This window comes from Sminthopsis crassicaudata, chromosome X (assembly GCF_048593235.1).
Source record: "Sminthopsis crassicaudata isolate SCR6 chromosome X, ASM4859323v1, whole genome shotgun sequence".
Taxonomy (NCBI): Eukaryota; Metazoa; Chordata; class Mammalia; order Dasyuromorphia; family Dasyuridae; genus Sminthopsis; species Sminthopsis crassicaudata.
In genome coordinates this window covers 70246724-70263118 of record NC_133623.1, presented here as the reverse complement: position 1 = coordinate 70263118, position 16395 = coordinate 70246724, and the positions used below count along the sequence as shown (strand labels likewise).

The 16395-nt window shown below is 42.5% G+C and overlaps 1 protein-coding gene across 2 annotated transcripts in view; it reads right to left on the bottom strand.

Moving 5' to 3' along the window:
- Positions 1-16043, bottom strand: part of RNF128 (ring finger protein 128) — a 124775-nt gene extending 108732 nt beyond the window's left edge. Inside the window, exon 1 of one of the 2 annotated variants that reach the window (XM_074277960.1) lies at positions 15373-16043. In XM_074277960.1, the coding sequence (XP_074134061.1) occupies positions 15373-15775 (403 nt within the window). In that variant the 5' untranslated portion in view covers positions 15776-16043. The remainder of the gene's footprint in view (positions 1-15372) is intronic. The other variant, XM_074277963.1, reaches the window with a different exon arrangement.
- Between the last annotated feature and the right edge of the window lie 352 nt (positions 16044-16395).

Below are 16395 nucleotides of genomic sequence, written 5' to 3'. Positions count from 1 at the left end.
CAAATGCCCTGGTTGGGCTTTGTAGGAAGCCTGAACTAATCCAGCATTAACCAAGCTTTGAGACAGGGGCTAGGGCCAAAAGAATATAGGAGTTGTTTTCACAAGTCCATGCTTAAGTGGAATTGAGGTCCATAGGTATACATTAATGAGTCTCTCCACTTTCAGTCCTATTCCTCCTTCCTCAGCTTCCAATGAGTCTTCAAGACTTCCCTAGATGTTTATTTTTAGCTTGATTGACCATACATCAAAATGTCTGGAAGGACCGAGGTGTTGTGGTAATTTCCTGACAACCACGATGGACAATGGGATAGCTATGTTTTTGGAGCCTCCATTTTTTCCAAAAGAATGAAAATGTTGTGTTGCCTCCAGATCTCCCTTCCAGGCTCAGCTCATGAAGAGCTTTGGGGCACCCAAAGGAACACTAATCTAGGAGGACTTTTCTATTCGTTCTCCTTTTACCTGTCCTGGCTAGCACCTTCTGTGAGAAGATTTGGCCTCAGAGGGCTCTTGGCCAAGGTTAATACAGCTCTTCACAAACTAAACCAGGCCCAGATGCTGTTGGGCCCAGTGTTCCTTCCCATAGTACACATAGAAACTGAATTCTTCCAGTTTTCTGTTTAGATCTCAATTTCCAGCCTTGTAAAGATTTGTGTTTGCATCCTCTGAACTCTCTCTGGTCTCTTTACACATTTATCTGAACATGCAGAAGCCAGAATTTGATAAGCTGGGAAGTGAGGCAGGAGAAGAGGGAGGCCTGTTCCACAGCTATGCTTCTAAAGCTGCCACAGACCTACTGATGCAGTCCCAAACTAAGCAACGTGACCCCTGACAAACTACTCTCAGTTGAAGTAGAGGAGATGCTGATGTGAATTGGTAGAAGAAAATTTGCCTGTCTGCCAAGGAAAACACAAGTCTAATTATTAGGCTCGGCCCCTGGTATATAACACGATATAATTTCCAATTCCAATAAAATCACGCGTCCAGTTCCTATCTCTATCTCTATATACAAACACCTCGCCACCCCCATTTCCCTCTGCGAATGACAGATCCCCTTGTTCATGCTGATGGTTATGCTTGGAATTTTCTTTTTACACATTTATATTTGCTAAAATCCTACTGATCTTGGAACTCAAAATCTCATAAAAATGAATGTTGAGACCTATATTTTGCATGGAATTAGAAAAAAATAAGTATTTACAAAAAAGCAAATCAAATCAAATCTTCTTGATCCTTCAAATCTCACAGCAAGGTATCCTTTCTTTTCTTTTTTTTTCCCCCCCTGAGGCTGGGGTTAAGTGACTTGGCCAGGATCACACAGCTAGGAAGTGTTAAGTGTCTGAGAGCAGATTTGAACTCGGGTCCTCCTGAATTCAGGGCTGGTGCTCTATCCACTGCACCACCTAGCTGCCCCAAGGTATCCTTTCTTTATGAAACCTTCCTCTTCCTTTCCTCCTCCTCCCCTCCAGAAGCGAGCTTTCCCTCCCCTGAGCTCTCCATACATCCCTTTCATAGCTCTGAAATTTGTGGCTACCTTTATTTGTATCCTCATTACCTGTGCCTGTATGACACCTTCCTAGGACACTGGGAGCAACCTGTAGACCCAGTTAATTGCCAATAGTATCCCAAGTGGCTCAAGGAGTACCTCACTGGACCCTACAGTTTCCTTTCAACAGCACTTTCAACAATTTTCATCTTGATTCAAGGCTACTTTGCCAAGTATCTCCTATGTTCTATGCTGCATGTGTTACTAGAGATACCTGAAAGACTAATAAATGCATCCATTTCCAATTCACTTGGTTAAGCAAATTGTTTTCACCTGAACTCCCCTTCACCGTCAATGTCAGAGATCCTCCCAAAGAAATCTTTCAATTAATCATGACAACTTTGCTTCTAGTCCATTATTTGAACAACTAATATCCCTGACTCTCCAGAAGAAATGACACAAGTCTCCACACATGATTTAGTGAAGAAAATAAATGAAGAGACCTATGAGTTAGCTTGCTCTTAAAAGCACAGTGAGAAGTGCATTTCAGTGTCATATATAAGTGATTTTTTAATTTTATTTTTATTATAGCTTTTTATATAGAAAGCATATGCATGGGCAATTTTTCAACACTGGCCCTTGCAAAACCTTCTGTTCCACCTTTTCCCCTCCTTCCCTCCTTTCCCCTTGCCTAGATGGCAGGTAGACCAATACATGTTAAATATGTTAAAGTAGATGTTCAATATAATATATGTATACATATTTATACAGTTATCTAAACAGGTTATTTTTAAGCTGTTTTTTAAAACCAATTTCAACTACCAAGTGAGGGAACTGAACTAGGTGGTCTCGGAAGACCCTTCCAGCTCTGAATGGATGAATCTGTCTATTCTTGGACAAAGCACTTTAATCCCCCCAGGCTTTCCTCGATTTCCTCATCTGTAAAAGGAGGGAGGATGGCCAATGAGGTCCCCTCCAGGTCTAGAACCTAGTAATTTGATTTCCAAATTTGACAATGGTTTGGCCTAGAAAATCTGGATTGGGGAGTCTTTTTCCTCATGGGCTATCCTTCAAACAAAGGAGGAAAACAAAATTTAATGCATTCATCGCCCTAATCATACGGCATTTAATAACAGTCCCTATAATAAGTCTGAAAGGAATTGTGTCTATTTTTCCAATATTTAGTACTCAGTTTCTTCCTAATGACCCTCCTAGAAATAGGTATTTTAGACCACAGTACTAGGCCTGTTTGAATCCTGCTTTAGATCCTCAGTAGCTTTGAAATCCTAGGCAAGTCACAATCATCCTCTTAAGCCTCATCTGCAAAATGGGGATAATCATCACAGCTGTCTTCCAGGGTTGTTGTGAAGATTCAATGAGATAACATCTGTAAAGTGCTTTGCAAATCTCAAAGTGTTTAAAATATGTTACCTATTGCTATTATTTCCAAGCTTACTATTCCTGCCCTTCTATTTGATCTGATATACAAGGGAAATAGTGAGACTGGGGGAATAAGGAGGAGGTCAAGAGAGAATGAAATGTTATGTCCTTATAAGAATTCAAAAATCTCATTTATGTTATTCTAACATTCAGCATTTCTTCCTTTTTAAGAAAAGTGTAATTGGATTTTACCACGTATATTTGGCATCAAAATCCCATACTATCAAACTACTTTTAGCTTGGGATACAAAATAGCAATGGTCTACAGGAAGATGATAACATTTGCAGAATCACTCTGCCCTGACTTGCTATTTTGTTTGCTTCTGAAAGTAAGTTAATTTCACTAATTCCCAGCATCTTCACTGAGGGAAATTTCAGGGAAAGAAGGAAAAGAAGGTGCAATCGCTGCTTGTAGTGTTGGATATTTCCTTCCTTCTGACTCTATCGACCTAGAAATCTGGAACCTGTAGGATGTTCAGTTGAGAGAAATCAATGGCAAAGAAGAAAATCATACTGTTGTCTGCCATCGTTTTTTTTTTGGTATGGTGCAAAATGGCAGTCTTGTGTCTGTGTCGAATTTGTGATCAGGTTTTCTTGTCAATTGGAGATAAATCTGTGAGATTCATCATTTTTTTCTGAGCTGTTCTGAACCACATAAGATTCTTGTCAACTCCCCCCTCCCATCCCCAGTTGACCATTCCTTGAGTCTAGATCTACTGTATCCTTTTTTTCCCCTGAGGCTGGGGTTAAATGACTTGCCCAGGGTCACACAGCTAGGAAGTGTTAAGTGTCTGAGGCCAAATTTGAACTCGGGTCCTCCTGAATTCAAGGCTGGTGCTCTATCCACTGAGCCACCTAGCTGCCCCTCTACTGTATCCTTTAAGAAATCTTTGAAATTAGGTGCTAGTCCTTACTGTAGATTCAGAGGCAACTTTGAGAACAGGACTTTTAGCTTTATTTGTTTTTTGAAGCTCATAAAATGAAGTGGAGAGCTCAAATTTCAGCTCAATACAACCAGAATTTTTAAAGCCCCTCCTTAGGTGGTGAGGAAACAAAGTCAAAAATGAAAGAACCCCTGCCTTCAACGAGTTTATTTTCTACTATTTACATACATAATGAGGTCAGTAACCTTAGAGTCTCCAAATTAAATATGAAGCACATAGGCATCTCGGAGCAAGAAAAAAGGAACTCAGTGAGCTTTCTTCCTTACCCAGAACTCCTTACCTTCCTTATTAGCCCTTCAGAAACAGAACCTCATTTGAAAAAAATCATGAAAGTCAAATAATATTTATAAAATAGATCATATCTCTAGATCTGGGAAGGTCCTGAAAGTCCATCTAATCCAACTTCCACTTTTTACAGATGATGAAACTGAGGCTCAGGGAGGTTAGCATCTTACCATCCTTGATCTACAGCTAGAAGGAACCTGAGAGGTCACTTAGTCTAACGCCCTCTTTTTACAGATGAGAAAACTGAGGCCCACAGAGGAATAGTGAGTTACCTGAGGTCACATAAAAGAGTAGTAGTAATAAGAATAGTTCTGCTTTATCTAACACTTTACATTTGTTATTTCATTTGGTCATCAAGATAACCCTGGGATCAGAGGAGCATAGATTTCTAAGTAGAAGAGACCTTAGAGGTCATTGTGTCTAGCCCTCTCATTTTACAGATAAGGACATGGAAGCCCACTAGGTTGAAGCTACTTGCCGCCTCCCCCTCCCCTCCAGTCACACAAATAGGAAGTGGCAGAGATGAGTTTTGAGCCCATTTCCTATTCAGTAATTTTTCCATCATACCCTGCTGCCTCCCTGTGCTTTTTGTTTGAAATAAAACCAGGATTTCTGAATTCAAAATGACTCTTGGCACTCTCCGAGATGCATTACAAGAAGGGAAGAATGGGGATTTGAATGTGGAAAAGAGGTACTCGAGAGGGTTATTGTGTGTGAGCTCTGTTGGTACCCCTCAGACTACATTCAGAGGGTCCAGACTACTGGAAGAGTTGGTTTGGCTTGAACACATCTTGCCTTTAGCGCCTTGCCACCAATTGGGAAATCTGGCAGGTTACTCACATTTGTACTAATTAGTCTCCTTGGAAAGCCAGTTTGAGGATTTCAAACAAAACAAACAAACCCAAAGCTTTCAAAATAACATATTCATTCCCTACCAGCTTCTACCTGGCTTGAAATTGTCCCAATGTCCTCACTTTCCCCCTCTCCCCTTTCTTACCTCCCTTTCCCCCTCCCCACCTCTGTTTCTCTCTTCAGAAGGGTGTGCAAAAACTAGAACACACAATTCAGGGCGGTTGGGTCTGAAACTCCATTTCACTGTGAAAGTTGACAGGGACCCCAAAAATCATCCAAACTCTACTTGGACTCAGGTCCCCCTTTACAATACTTCTAACCAGGAGGCTCAGTTTGGATACCTACAGTGAAGGAGAACTTAAATGTCTCAGGAACTGGACCACTCCATCAAAGTAATCTTTTAAGTTCCTACCATGTGCCAAATACTGTATTAAGTGTTGGGGAAACAAGGCCCAAAGTGAAACAGTCTCTAGTACTGTTCACAAGTTTAGTACATTTCTGTAATGGAATATTATTGTTCTCTAAGAAATGATGAAAGGCAGCTAGGTGGCACAGTGGATAGAGCTCTAGCCCTGAAGTCAGGAGGACCTGAGTTCAAATTTAATTTCAGACACTTAACATTGCTTAGCTGTGTGACCGTGGGCAAGTCACTTAACCCCAATTGCCTCAGGGAGAAAAAGAAAGAAAGAAAGAAAGAAAGAAAGAAAGAAAGAAAGAAAGAAAGAAAGAAAGAAAGAAAGAAAGAAAGAAAGAAAGAAAGAAAGAAAGAAAGAAAGAAAGAAAGAAAGAAAGAAAGAAAGAAAGAAAGAGAAAGAGAGAGAAATAAAAAAAGAAAGAGAGAAAGAAAGAAAGAGAGAGAGAGAAAGAAAGAAAGAAAAAAAAGAAACAAACAAACAAACTAGGGGAATACTGTACACAGTAACAATAAGATAATGTGATGATCAACTATGATGTACTTTGCTCTTCTCAACAATGTGGTGATTCAAGGCAATTCCAATAGACTTGGGATGGAAAATGGCATTCACATCCAGAGAGAGAAGTATGGATACTGAATGTGGATTGAAGCATGGTATTTTCACCTTTTTTGGTCTGTTTTTTTTTCTTTCTTGTGGTTTTTCTGTTTTGATCTGTTTTTTCCTTGCACAACATGACAAATATGGAAATATATTTAAAAGGATCACATATATTTAATCTATATCAAATTGCTTGCGGTCTTAGGGATGAGGGAGGTAAGAAAGGGAGGGAGAAAAATTTCAAACACAAAGTCTTACAAAAATGAATGTTGAAACCTATTTAACATGTATTTGGAAAAATAAAATACTATTGAGAAAAAAAAGGTTAGTATGTGCTAACCTTCCACTATGTTGGGAAATTCTAGATGTGGAACTCATCTCCCTCTCCACAGTTTCCAAATGTGGCTCCTCATTCTGCCTCCTACCATTAAGAAAAAATAAGTCTAATCCCTTTACCACAGACAACTCTTTAAATTCTTGAAAGCAGTTGATCTAATGCCCCTAAATCTTTTGTCCAGCTTGAGTACCCCCAATTCCCTCTAGCATTTCTCATATGACATGGTTTCTATAAATTCTATTTACTTGTATCCCAGTCTAGCCACTTGCTACCTGAATAACCTTGGATAAAGGATTTTTCCTCCCTAGATTTTAGTTTCCTTATTTTGGACTAGCTGACCTCTGGAGGAGGTCCCATCCAGCTTTAGATCTATGGTCCTATGGCTTTAACCATTACCTTTGCTTTTAGCGCATATTTTTTTAAAATATTATTTTATTTTCCCCAGTTACACGTAAAACTTTTTTTACATTTGTTTTTAAAACTTCAGTTCCACATAGGATAGTTTACCTCTCAGACCTGTGGAAGAGGAATGGATTTATGTCCAAAGAAGAACTAGAGATCATTATTGATCACAAAATAGAAAACTTTGATTATATTAAATTGAAAAGTTTTTGTATAAACAAAACTAATACAGATAAGATTAGAAGGGAAACCATAAACTGGGAAACATTTTTATAGTCAAAGGTTCTGATAAAGGCCTCATCTCCAAAATATATAGAGAATTGACTCTAATTTATAAGAAATCAAGCCATTCTCAATTGATAAATGGTCAAAGGATATGAACAGACAATTCTCAGATGAAGAAATTGAAACTATTTCCAGTCATATGAAAAGATGCTCCAAGTCATTATTAATCAGAGAAATGTAAATAAAGACAACTCTGAGATACCACTACACATCTGTCAGATTGGCTAGAATGACAGGGAAAGCTAATGGCAAATGTTGGAGGGGATGTGGGAAAGCTGGGATACTGATACATTGTTGGTGGAATTGTGAATACATCCAGCCATTCTGGAGAGCAATTTGGAACTATGCTCAAAAAGTTATCAAACTGTGCATACCCTTTGATCCAGCAGTGCTACTACTGGGCTTATATCCCAAAGAGATCTTAAAGAAGGGCAAGGGACCCATATGTGCAAGAATGTTTGACTGTAGTGGCCAGAAACTGGAAACTGAGTAGATGCCCATCAATTGCAGAATGGCTGAATAAATTGTGGTATATGAATATTATGGAATATTATTGTTCTGTAAGAAATGACCAACAGGATGATTTCAGAAAGGCCGGGAGTCACTTACATGAACTGATGCTGAGTGAAATGAGCAGGACCAGAAGATCATTATATACTTCAACAACGATACTGTATGATGATCAATTCTGATGGATGTGGCCATTTTCAACAATGAGATGAACCAAATCAGTTCCAATAGAGCAGTAATGAATGCTACATAGAATTCCCAATTCTATTTTGTCTACATTGTTTAATTGTCTGCCTGCATTTTGGATTTCCTTCACAGGCTAATTGTACACCGTTTCAAAGTCTGATTCTTTTTGTACAGCAAAACAACTGTTTGGACATGTATACATATATTGTATTAAATTTATACTTTAACATATTTAACATGTATTGGTCAACCTGCCATGGGGGGGGGGAGGAGGGGAAAAATTAAAACAAAAGGTTTGGCAATTGTCAATGTTGTAAAATTACCCGTGCATATATCTGGTAAATAAAAACTATAAAAACAAAACAACAAAAACTTCAGTTCCAGTTTCTCTTTCTTCCTTCCTAACCCCATATCCCATGAGGAAGGCCAAACATTTCCATAAAAGTCATGTTTAAGCACATATTTCTTTCTTTCTTTTTTTTTTTTTGAGTTAAAGGTAAATATTTTAATCATTTCTCCAAATGAAGGTAAAGGTAAGAAGGATATTTAACATGAAAACTGACCAAATAGCAGAAAGTTAAATGCCTTCTAATAGTGATAATTTTGTTTTTGTAGTTTCTTGATTCTCCAGAAGGTTATTATAAGCACATATTTCTAAGGGAAAATTCTACCCATTTCATTTCAAATGTGAGAGGGTCCCTTGATTCAAATCATCAAGCATTTTTGAGGCCTTTTCCCAGTCTCTCCTTTCTAATCTAACCTCCACAGGACTGCCAAATTGTTTTCCTAAAAACACAGGTCTGATGACCACATTACTCCTTTGCTCAAACATCTTCAGTCCTTCTTTATTGCTTTAGGCTAAAACATCAACTTTTCTGTTTGATGTTTAAAGCCTCTTACAACCTATAGATTCCAACCTATCTTCCTAGACTTATTTCCTAATGATTCATCACTCCAGCCAGTCTGACCTTCTTGAGACTTCCTATATGTGGCATATCATGCCCTGGCTTCTGCTCTTTGGCTGTATCCATTCAATAGAAGTCCCTTCATATGTTTGGACCAGAGCTGTACTTTTATTGGTATATATTGGTATAAAATCGGTATTCATACCAATTCAAATCAGCACCTAGAGTCGGGGAGAGTTACCTTCCACTTAGAGATTGACTTTGTCTTAAGTCACATCATATATGTGTCAGGAGTGGGATTTAAACCCATGCTATCCTACCCAAGGTAGGCACTTACTAGGTGCTTGCTGAACTAAACTGAATTGCTGTATGCTTTGGGGATACAAAGATGGTTTTTTTAATTGTTTTTGTTGTTTTTACATTTTAAAAATTAATTTTATAATTATAACTTTTTATTGACAGTACATATGCATGGGTAATTTTTTACAACATTATCCCTTGCACTCCCTTCTATTCTGAATTTTCCCCTCCTTCCCTCCACTCCTTCCCCTAGATGGCAGGCAGTCCCATCCATGTTAAATGTGCTATAGTATAAGTCGTGTATAGAACTGTCTTTGCCCTGGAGAACTCACACTCAAGAAGGTGAGAATCAATAGACACACAAATGACCATTATCATAATTAGAACATAAGCTGACAGAAGAATTACAAAATGCTATGTTAAGTCAAGGAAGGTAAATTTATTTTCATGTGTGTAGATTCACAGAGAAATTGGGATGAGTCTTAAAAGGGTAGCCAGGTAATTTTCCCCCAATATATTTTAATTGGCATCTTTTGTTTGTATATAAAGTAGGTTTTTCCCTAGCAGCTAGGTGGCACTAGACCTGGAGTCAGAAATACCAGAATTCAAATTCAGCCTCAGGTATGTGACTTGGGCAAGTCACTTCATCTCTGTTAAGTGCCTCAGTTTCTTCAACTGTAAAACAGGGATAATAATAGTATCTATTTCACTATTGAGAGGATCAAATGAGATAATATTTGTAAAGTGCTTATTGTAAAGCACAATGCCTGGCACACAGTAGGCAGCATATTTTTGGGGGGAAGGAGCAGACAAGTCACCTAGCTAACCCTTTCTCCTTTTCTCTTTTTCCTCCAAGACAGCCATCTCTTATAATAAAGAATTTTTTTAATAAGAGAAAGAAATTTCAGCAAAAATGATCAATAGATGGAAAAATCTAACATTATATGTAATTTTCCATCTTTGGGGCCTCCCCACCCCCATCCCACCCCATGGCACCCCACCCCATACATACCTTTGCAAAGGAGTGAGAAATGTCCACACATCTTTTCTTCTTTGGGTCCCAGCTTGTTGTTCTTGTTGTTTTTTTAATCATCTTGAAACATTTATTTTCAATTATTTTGAGATTGTTCTATTCATTTACCTTATTCTAGACACTAGATTATATTGTCTAATGTCTCTGTTTACCATAATCTATATCCGTTAATGCTTCTCTGTATTCATTATATTTGGTATTTCACATAACACAGTAATATTCCATTACTTTCATGAACCATGATTTATTTAACCATTCCCCGATCTATAGGCATCTCCTTTGTTTCCGTTATTTGCTGCCACAAAAATAAACTACTCTGGATATTTCAATGTCTACGGAACCTTTATTTCTGTCTATATCTTCTTTAGAAGATATAGATTCCAGCAATGGAATCTCTGGGTCAAAGGATATTGATATTTTAGCCACTTTATTTGCCTAATTCCCAATTGCTTTCCAGAAGGGTTGTGCTATTTCACGGCTTCCCTAACAATGTATTATTGTGTCTGTCTTTCCCACAGCTCCTCCTACATGGACAAGTCCAGTCTTTTGTCATCTTTGCCAATTTGTCGGATCTGAGGTAAAACCTCAGAGATTTTCATTGTTCTTATAATTAATGATCTGGAGCATTCTTTAATATAAATGTTAACAGTTTACAATTCTTTCAAAAACTGTTTGCTTATATCCTTTGACCACTTGTAACAACAGCAACAACAACAACAATAGTAAAACTTTTATGTAGCACCTACTATGTGCCAGGAACCGTGCTAAGGGTTTTCCAATTATTATTTCACTTGATCGTCATAACAACCCCATTATGATCACCATTTTACAGATGGGAAAATTGGGACAAATTGGCTAAGTGACTTATCCAGGGTCACATAGTTAATGTCAGCTGTCTGAGGTTGGATTGTAATTCAGATATTCCTGACTCCGGGCCCATTGCTCTATCTACCGAGCTACTTAGCTGCCTCTATTAACTTGTCTACCAGGAAATGAATCATGGTCATATAGTTCTGTTGGTTTACTATATATCTTAGATACCGAATGGTGAATAGGAGGAGTTTAATGGACAGAGGTGGAGAAAAGCAGGAGTCTGTAGATCAGTGAGGAATCCAGTTTGCATGGAGTATAGAATATAAGAATAACAATAACAAGAGAAGGCTGGAAAGGTAGATTGGAACTACATTATGTAGAACCTTGAATGTCAAGTTGAAAGGCTGGACTTTATTGTTTATTCATGGGGAACCATTGAAAGGTAAGTGCCCCCATTTGACTGATTAATAAACTGAGGCTGAGAAGGGTTATGTCACATAGCTGGTATATGTCTGAGGCAGGATTTGAATTTACTTCTTCCAGATTCTAAGTCCAGCAGCAAACAGTAGGAAATGGGACTCAGCATTGATGTTACTGCTAGAAATACATATCTGGGAATCATTTATATATATGGGAATATGGAAGCCAAGGGATAATCTCACCATGAGAAATATAAGAGAAAAGGACTGAGGATGGATCCTTGGGAGATGCCCTCATTCACGGAACAGAAAAGGGGAGAAAAAAAAACAGAGAAATATATGGAAAATGAACAAAGTAGGGATTTCGTGTTGCAAAAAATCAAAGGAGGAAACCGGACAAGGAATAGCAAGATGAGATGAGGAAAGGCAGGAATTTGGGGAACAGTGAGCAGGGAGTAGAAGAGGTGCTGGGCAGGCAGCTTAGAATCAAGAAAGAGGGATGGCTCTATAGTGTCAAATACTGCCGAGATCAAAAAGGAGAAATGGCCATTAGTTTGGGGAAATAATCATCATGTCTTTAAAAAATAGTTTTAGTTGGGTAGTAGAGAGAGAAGCTTTGAGTGTCGACAGCTGAAGATGGATGGGGAGGAGGATGGGGATGGATGGAGAAATCCCAAGTGGGGCCATTTGAGAAATCCCTAGCTTAAGGCATTGGTAGGAGGATCAGGGAAAGATGGAGACAAGGCCAAAATCAGAGGTCATCTGCTTCTCCCTCAATTTGTCCAATGACTCCCTGAGTTAATGAGAGCTAGGGAGATGTGAGTTCAAGCTTCTAACATAAACTAAGCAAGTCACTTAATTTCTCAGTGCCCCCAGCAACACTGAGAACAGGTGCTTGCATGCCTTGGTTAAGGGGATTTGTTTCCTGTACCAGACTGACAAAGACAAGGAGGCCATTTGCTAGGAGCTCTCCCTTCTCCCTCTCTTCATCTCAAAACTCGTTGACATCATCTCTCACTATCTCTTCTCTCCTTTTCCCCAGGCCTTCCTCTTAGCCAAGGTTAACCCCTTGAATTCATCTTCCCCAGCAGATCAGTCCCTGAACCATCCTCACTTCAATTTCTCCCTATCCACTGGCTCCTTCCCTGTTACCTCCAGACATACCCAAGTCTCCCTCATCTTGAAAATACTGATCCCAAATCCTGAGTTCCCTTTAAGAATTTACCCTTTAAGGAAATCACATCTCCGTTTGCTGCCTCCATTTTCTCTTTCCCTCATTCCTCACCCTTTTGCAATCTGACTTCCAACGTCTCCACACAACTGAAACTGTCATCTCTAAACCTTCATGATCTGATGCAATGAGATAATACGAGTAAAGCCTTGAGCACATAACAGACGATGCTTATTCCTTTTCTCTTCTCCCTCAATCTCCATCCTTCTTGATATCTAGGCTGTATTTTATGTTGTTGACCACCCTTCTCCTTTTGTATTCTTTTTCTTCTCTAGGTTTCTGAAGCATCTCTCTCTCTCCTGGTTTCCCCCCAAATGTCTAGCCTCCCCTTTTTGGTCTCTTTTTCGGATTTGTCGCCAATATCACACCCACTAATTGGGGGTTTTAGCCCCCAGCTCTGTCCTGGGTCCTCTTCTCTTCTCTCCCTGTATACACACAGTCTCTCTCGGTGGGTGGCTTCCTCAGTTCCCATGGATCCAATTATCATCTCTGCACTGACAATTCCTGTATTCATATATCTATCCAGAGGCAGTTCCCTGAACTCCCTTCTTGCTTCACCCACCATCCCTTGGACATTTCAAACTGGACATCCTAGGGACATCTCTAATTCGTCATTCCAAATTGGAACCAATGTCCCCTCCCCCCATGTACATTCTCTCCCCCATTGAAAAGCCCCTCTGTCAAAACCAGTCTCCCAGGCTCCTCATCAGCCTTCTCCTGGACTCCCCGCTCTCCTTTGTTCCCCAGATCTAATTCAATTCTGAACTTTGCCATTGCTATGTCCAAAACATCTTTCAAATATGAGCCCTTCTCTGCAGTCACAGACACCACCTTAGCCCAGATCATCATTACATCTAGCTTAGACTCCTGCAATAGACTCTTAGTTAGTCTTGTCATATTTTCACTCCAATCAATTTTCCTTTCAGCTGCTAAAGAAATTTTCCATCAGTGCAGGTCTGATCCCCCCTCCCCACCTCCCAGTATATTCCAGCCGCTTCCCATTGCCTCCAAGACAAATACCAACTTAAATGTGCTATTTAAATGCTTTAACAATATAGCTCCAACCAATGTTCCCAGCCTCATTATATGTTCTTCTTCTTCCAGAACTCTCTGAGCCAAACTGGCCTTTTCTCTGCCCCCCCTCCCTTTTCTTAAACACGGAATGCTCCATCTTGTCTTCATGCATTTGCACTAGCTGTCCCCAATAACAGAATGCATTGCCTCCATCTCCCAGAATCACTTCATTTAAGAAACAACTCAAGGACCATATTTTGGTAGGAAATCTCTTCCTGATTCCTCCCAATTGCTCATACCTGCTTTCCCTAACTCCTCTGGATTCCTTCTGCTAGATAGAGCCTTTTCTACAAAGGCAGTATAGAGTATTGGAAAGCCAGCTCGCCCCCCCCCCAAACCACAAAGATCTGAGGCAGACTGGCTGTGTGGTCCTGGATAAATCATTTCACCTTTTAGTACTCTAGAGCAGCTCTCCAAGAATCGTGAAATAGGTGCCAGAACTGTATCAGGGCAGAGAATTTCCTCCTTCAGCAGCTCTCTCCATCCCAATGAAATCACAGAACTTGTCCCTATAGCATCCCCCTTAATAGAAGGGAAATTCATTGTAAGCACTGTCTTTCCCCCCCGCATCCCGAGCATTTCCCCAGCACGGCGTCTGGCACATAGTCCGTGTTTAATAAACGCTTGCAGATGGGAGGCCAACGACCCCACCTCGGAATTAACCCCCCCACCTTTTTTTTTTTTTTTTTGTTTTTGGTTTTTTTGTTTGTTTGTTTGTTTGTTTGTTTGTTTGTTTTTGTATGCATTTTTTTGACCCAGCTCGAACAGAGACTGGCTGAGCGATGCTGGGCAAAATCCCTTTCCCTGTCGGCGGCCCACGGTAAGTCTTTCTTCGACTGGGGATCGCCGGGCGAGTACCGAACTGCTTCGGCAGAGCGGGTTTCTTCAGCGCTCATTCCCCACCACAGCAAGCGAGGAAAACCCAAATCTAGCCGGTCCAAGAGCAAACCCAAGCCAAATTACATAATGAATGCCACCCCACAACGCTCGCCAGAGCCACTTTCTATCCTCACGTCCCGACGATGGACAACGAGACTCGGGAGAGCGGAAGCCGCCGGGCGTCGCGAAAAGCGGGGTTCGAGCCCCGAAGCCGCCGTGGGAGCCTGGCCACCTCTGAAGACAACCAGTTGCGCTGCGGATTTGCACTAGTACAAGGAGTTTTCTACACCCGGGGGGAGGGGGGGGGAGAGAAAATTCAGCTCTGATCTGGGAAAACCTTAAGAGTGGTTACCCATTGGGACTTGGCGACAGCCTTTTCACCTACACGCTTCCGACAAGTTCCTCCCCGCCGCCTTCCCCAAAAGAACAAACCTCGGCGCTGAGTCTTAAGTCATTTTTGCCAACATTGTCACTTCAATAAGCTATTTTTAGCCGGGTCAACAGATCAATTCACGCCCCGACGCGGTTAGCTCTGGACAGGAGCAGCTTAAAGGGAGTGAAAAATACAAGGAGACCCCGAACTTAAAGAAGCTGCGGGCTTCTCGGGAATAGCGTTCCTTTCATTCCTGTTTACAGGGAAAGGCACAGTTGATGTTTAAAAAAAAAAAAAAAATTATGTAACACTATCAGCAAACCAAAGCGGTCCTGGGGGGGGGGAATTAAAAAAGGAAAATGCAACAATCCCCCCCCCTCGCGGGCCGCCCGTTCCATCCCCGTATCCCCGCTCTTTCAAAATAATCATGGGAAAAGAGCACCCCCCCCCCCCAGCCCAGTCTCTCAAGTTGAAGGTGAACTCCTCCCGGTGGCCCCCACCCTCCCGCCTCCCGCCAGCTCCCTCGGGTGGGTCGGGAGGCGGCCGCGACCGGGCGGACGTCGGCGCCGCGTTGGGGAGCCGCCGCGGGGGCGCGGCTCCCGACTCACCGAAATTGGCCATCTGGAGGGTCTCGTTGCCGGACTCCGGGACGTTGTAGATGACCGCGGCCTCCGCCCCCCTTCGGTTGGCCGTCTGGATCTTCTCGGAGAACGTGCAGTTGCCCCGCTCGATGAGAGCGATCCAGGGCGTCTCGCTGTAGGTGAATTCCGTGTGGGGGTCGCAGGCCTGGTAGTTGAAGCTCTTGGGGATGCCCACCGTGCCGCCGGCGTTGGCCACGGGAGACGCCAAGCCGTAGATCCCGCACTCGCACACCTCGGTGGTGGAGTGGTTGCTGCTCTGGTTGTAGTAGGTGACGGTGACATAGGCGTTGGTGGAGTACGACTCCGGGGTCTGGAAGAGGACGGTGAGCAGGAGGAGGACCATCAGCGCGCACTTCTTCTGCGGCTTCATGGCTGGGCGCAGCCGAGGCTGCCCTCTCCCACCACCCCCGGGGAAGAAGAGCGGAGCCCGGCGAGCGGGGCCACAGAGTCCGCCCGCGAGAGGCCCGCGACGAGGGCGCCCGCCGGGCTCGAGTCGCGGCGGCGGGATCCGCTCGCGCCCCCGCTCAAGTACAAGTTTGAAATTTCAGTGGCCCGCAGGTAAGTGATCTCCTCCGCAGCCCCGGCAGCTCTGAAGGCGGCAGCTCCATTTCACAGTATTTGAGACGCCCCTTCCCCACGCCCCCAGCGCAAGCCCCGCCCCCGGAGGGGGGAGGGGGGGACTTGCGCACGCCCCGCCTCTACTCTCCCTCTTCCCCCTCCCCCGGCTCCCCTCCCCGGGCCGGGCGCGCGCCGCCGGCGGCACCCTCTCCCGGGCTTCGCGCCGCGGCCGAGCGCCGGGGGACGCTGCCTCCCCGCGCGGACCGGGCCGCTCGGAAGGAGGAACCGGACTCCGGGCCAGCTCACGTGACGCCCGGCCTGAAAGGCACCTCTCTCCTGGCCTCTCAACCACCAAACTGGTTTTCCAAGCCGCGCCGGGATGTCGTGAACCAGCTCCGACTCCCGGAGAGGTTAAGGTTTCTCCCTCCTCTC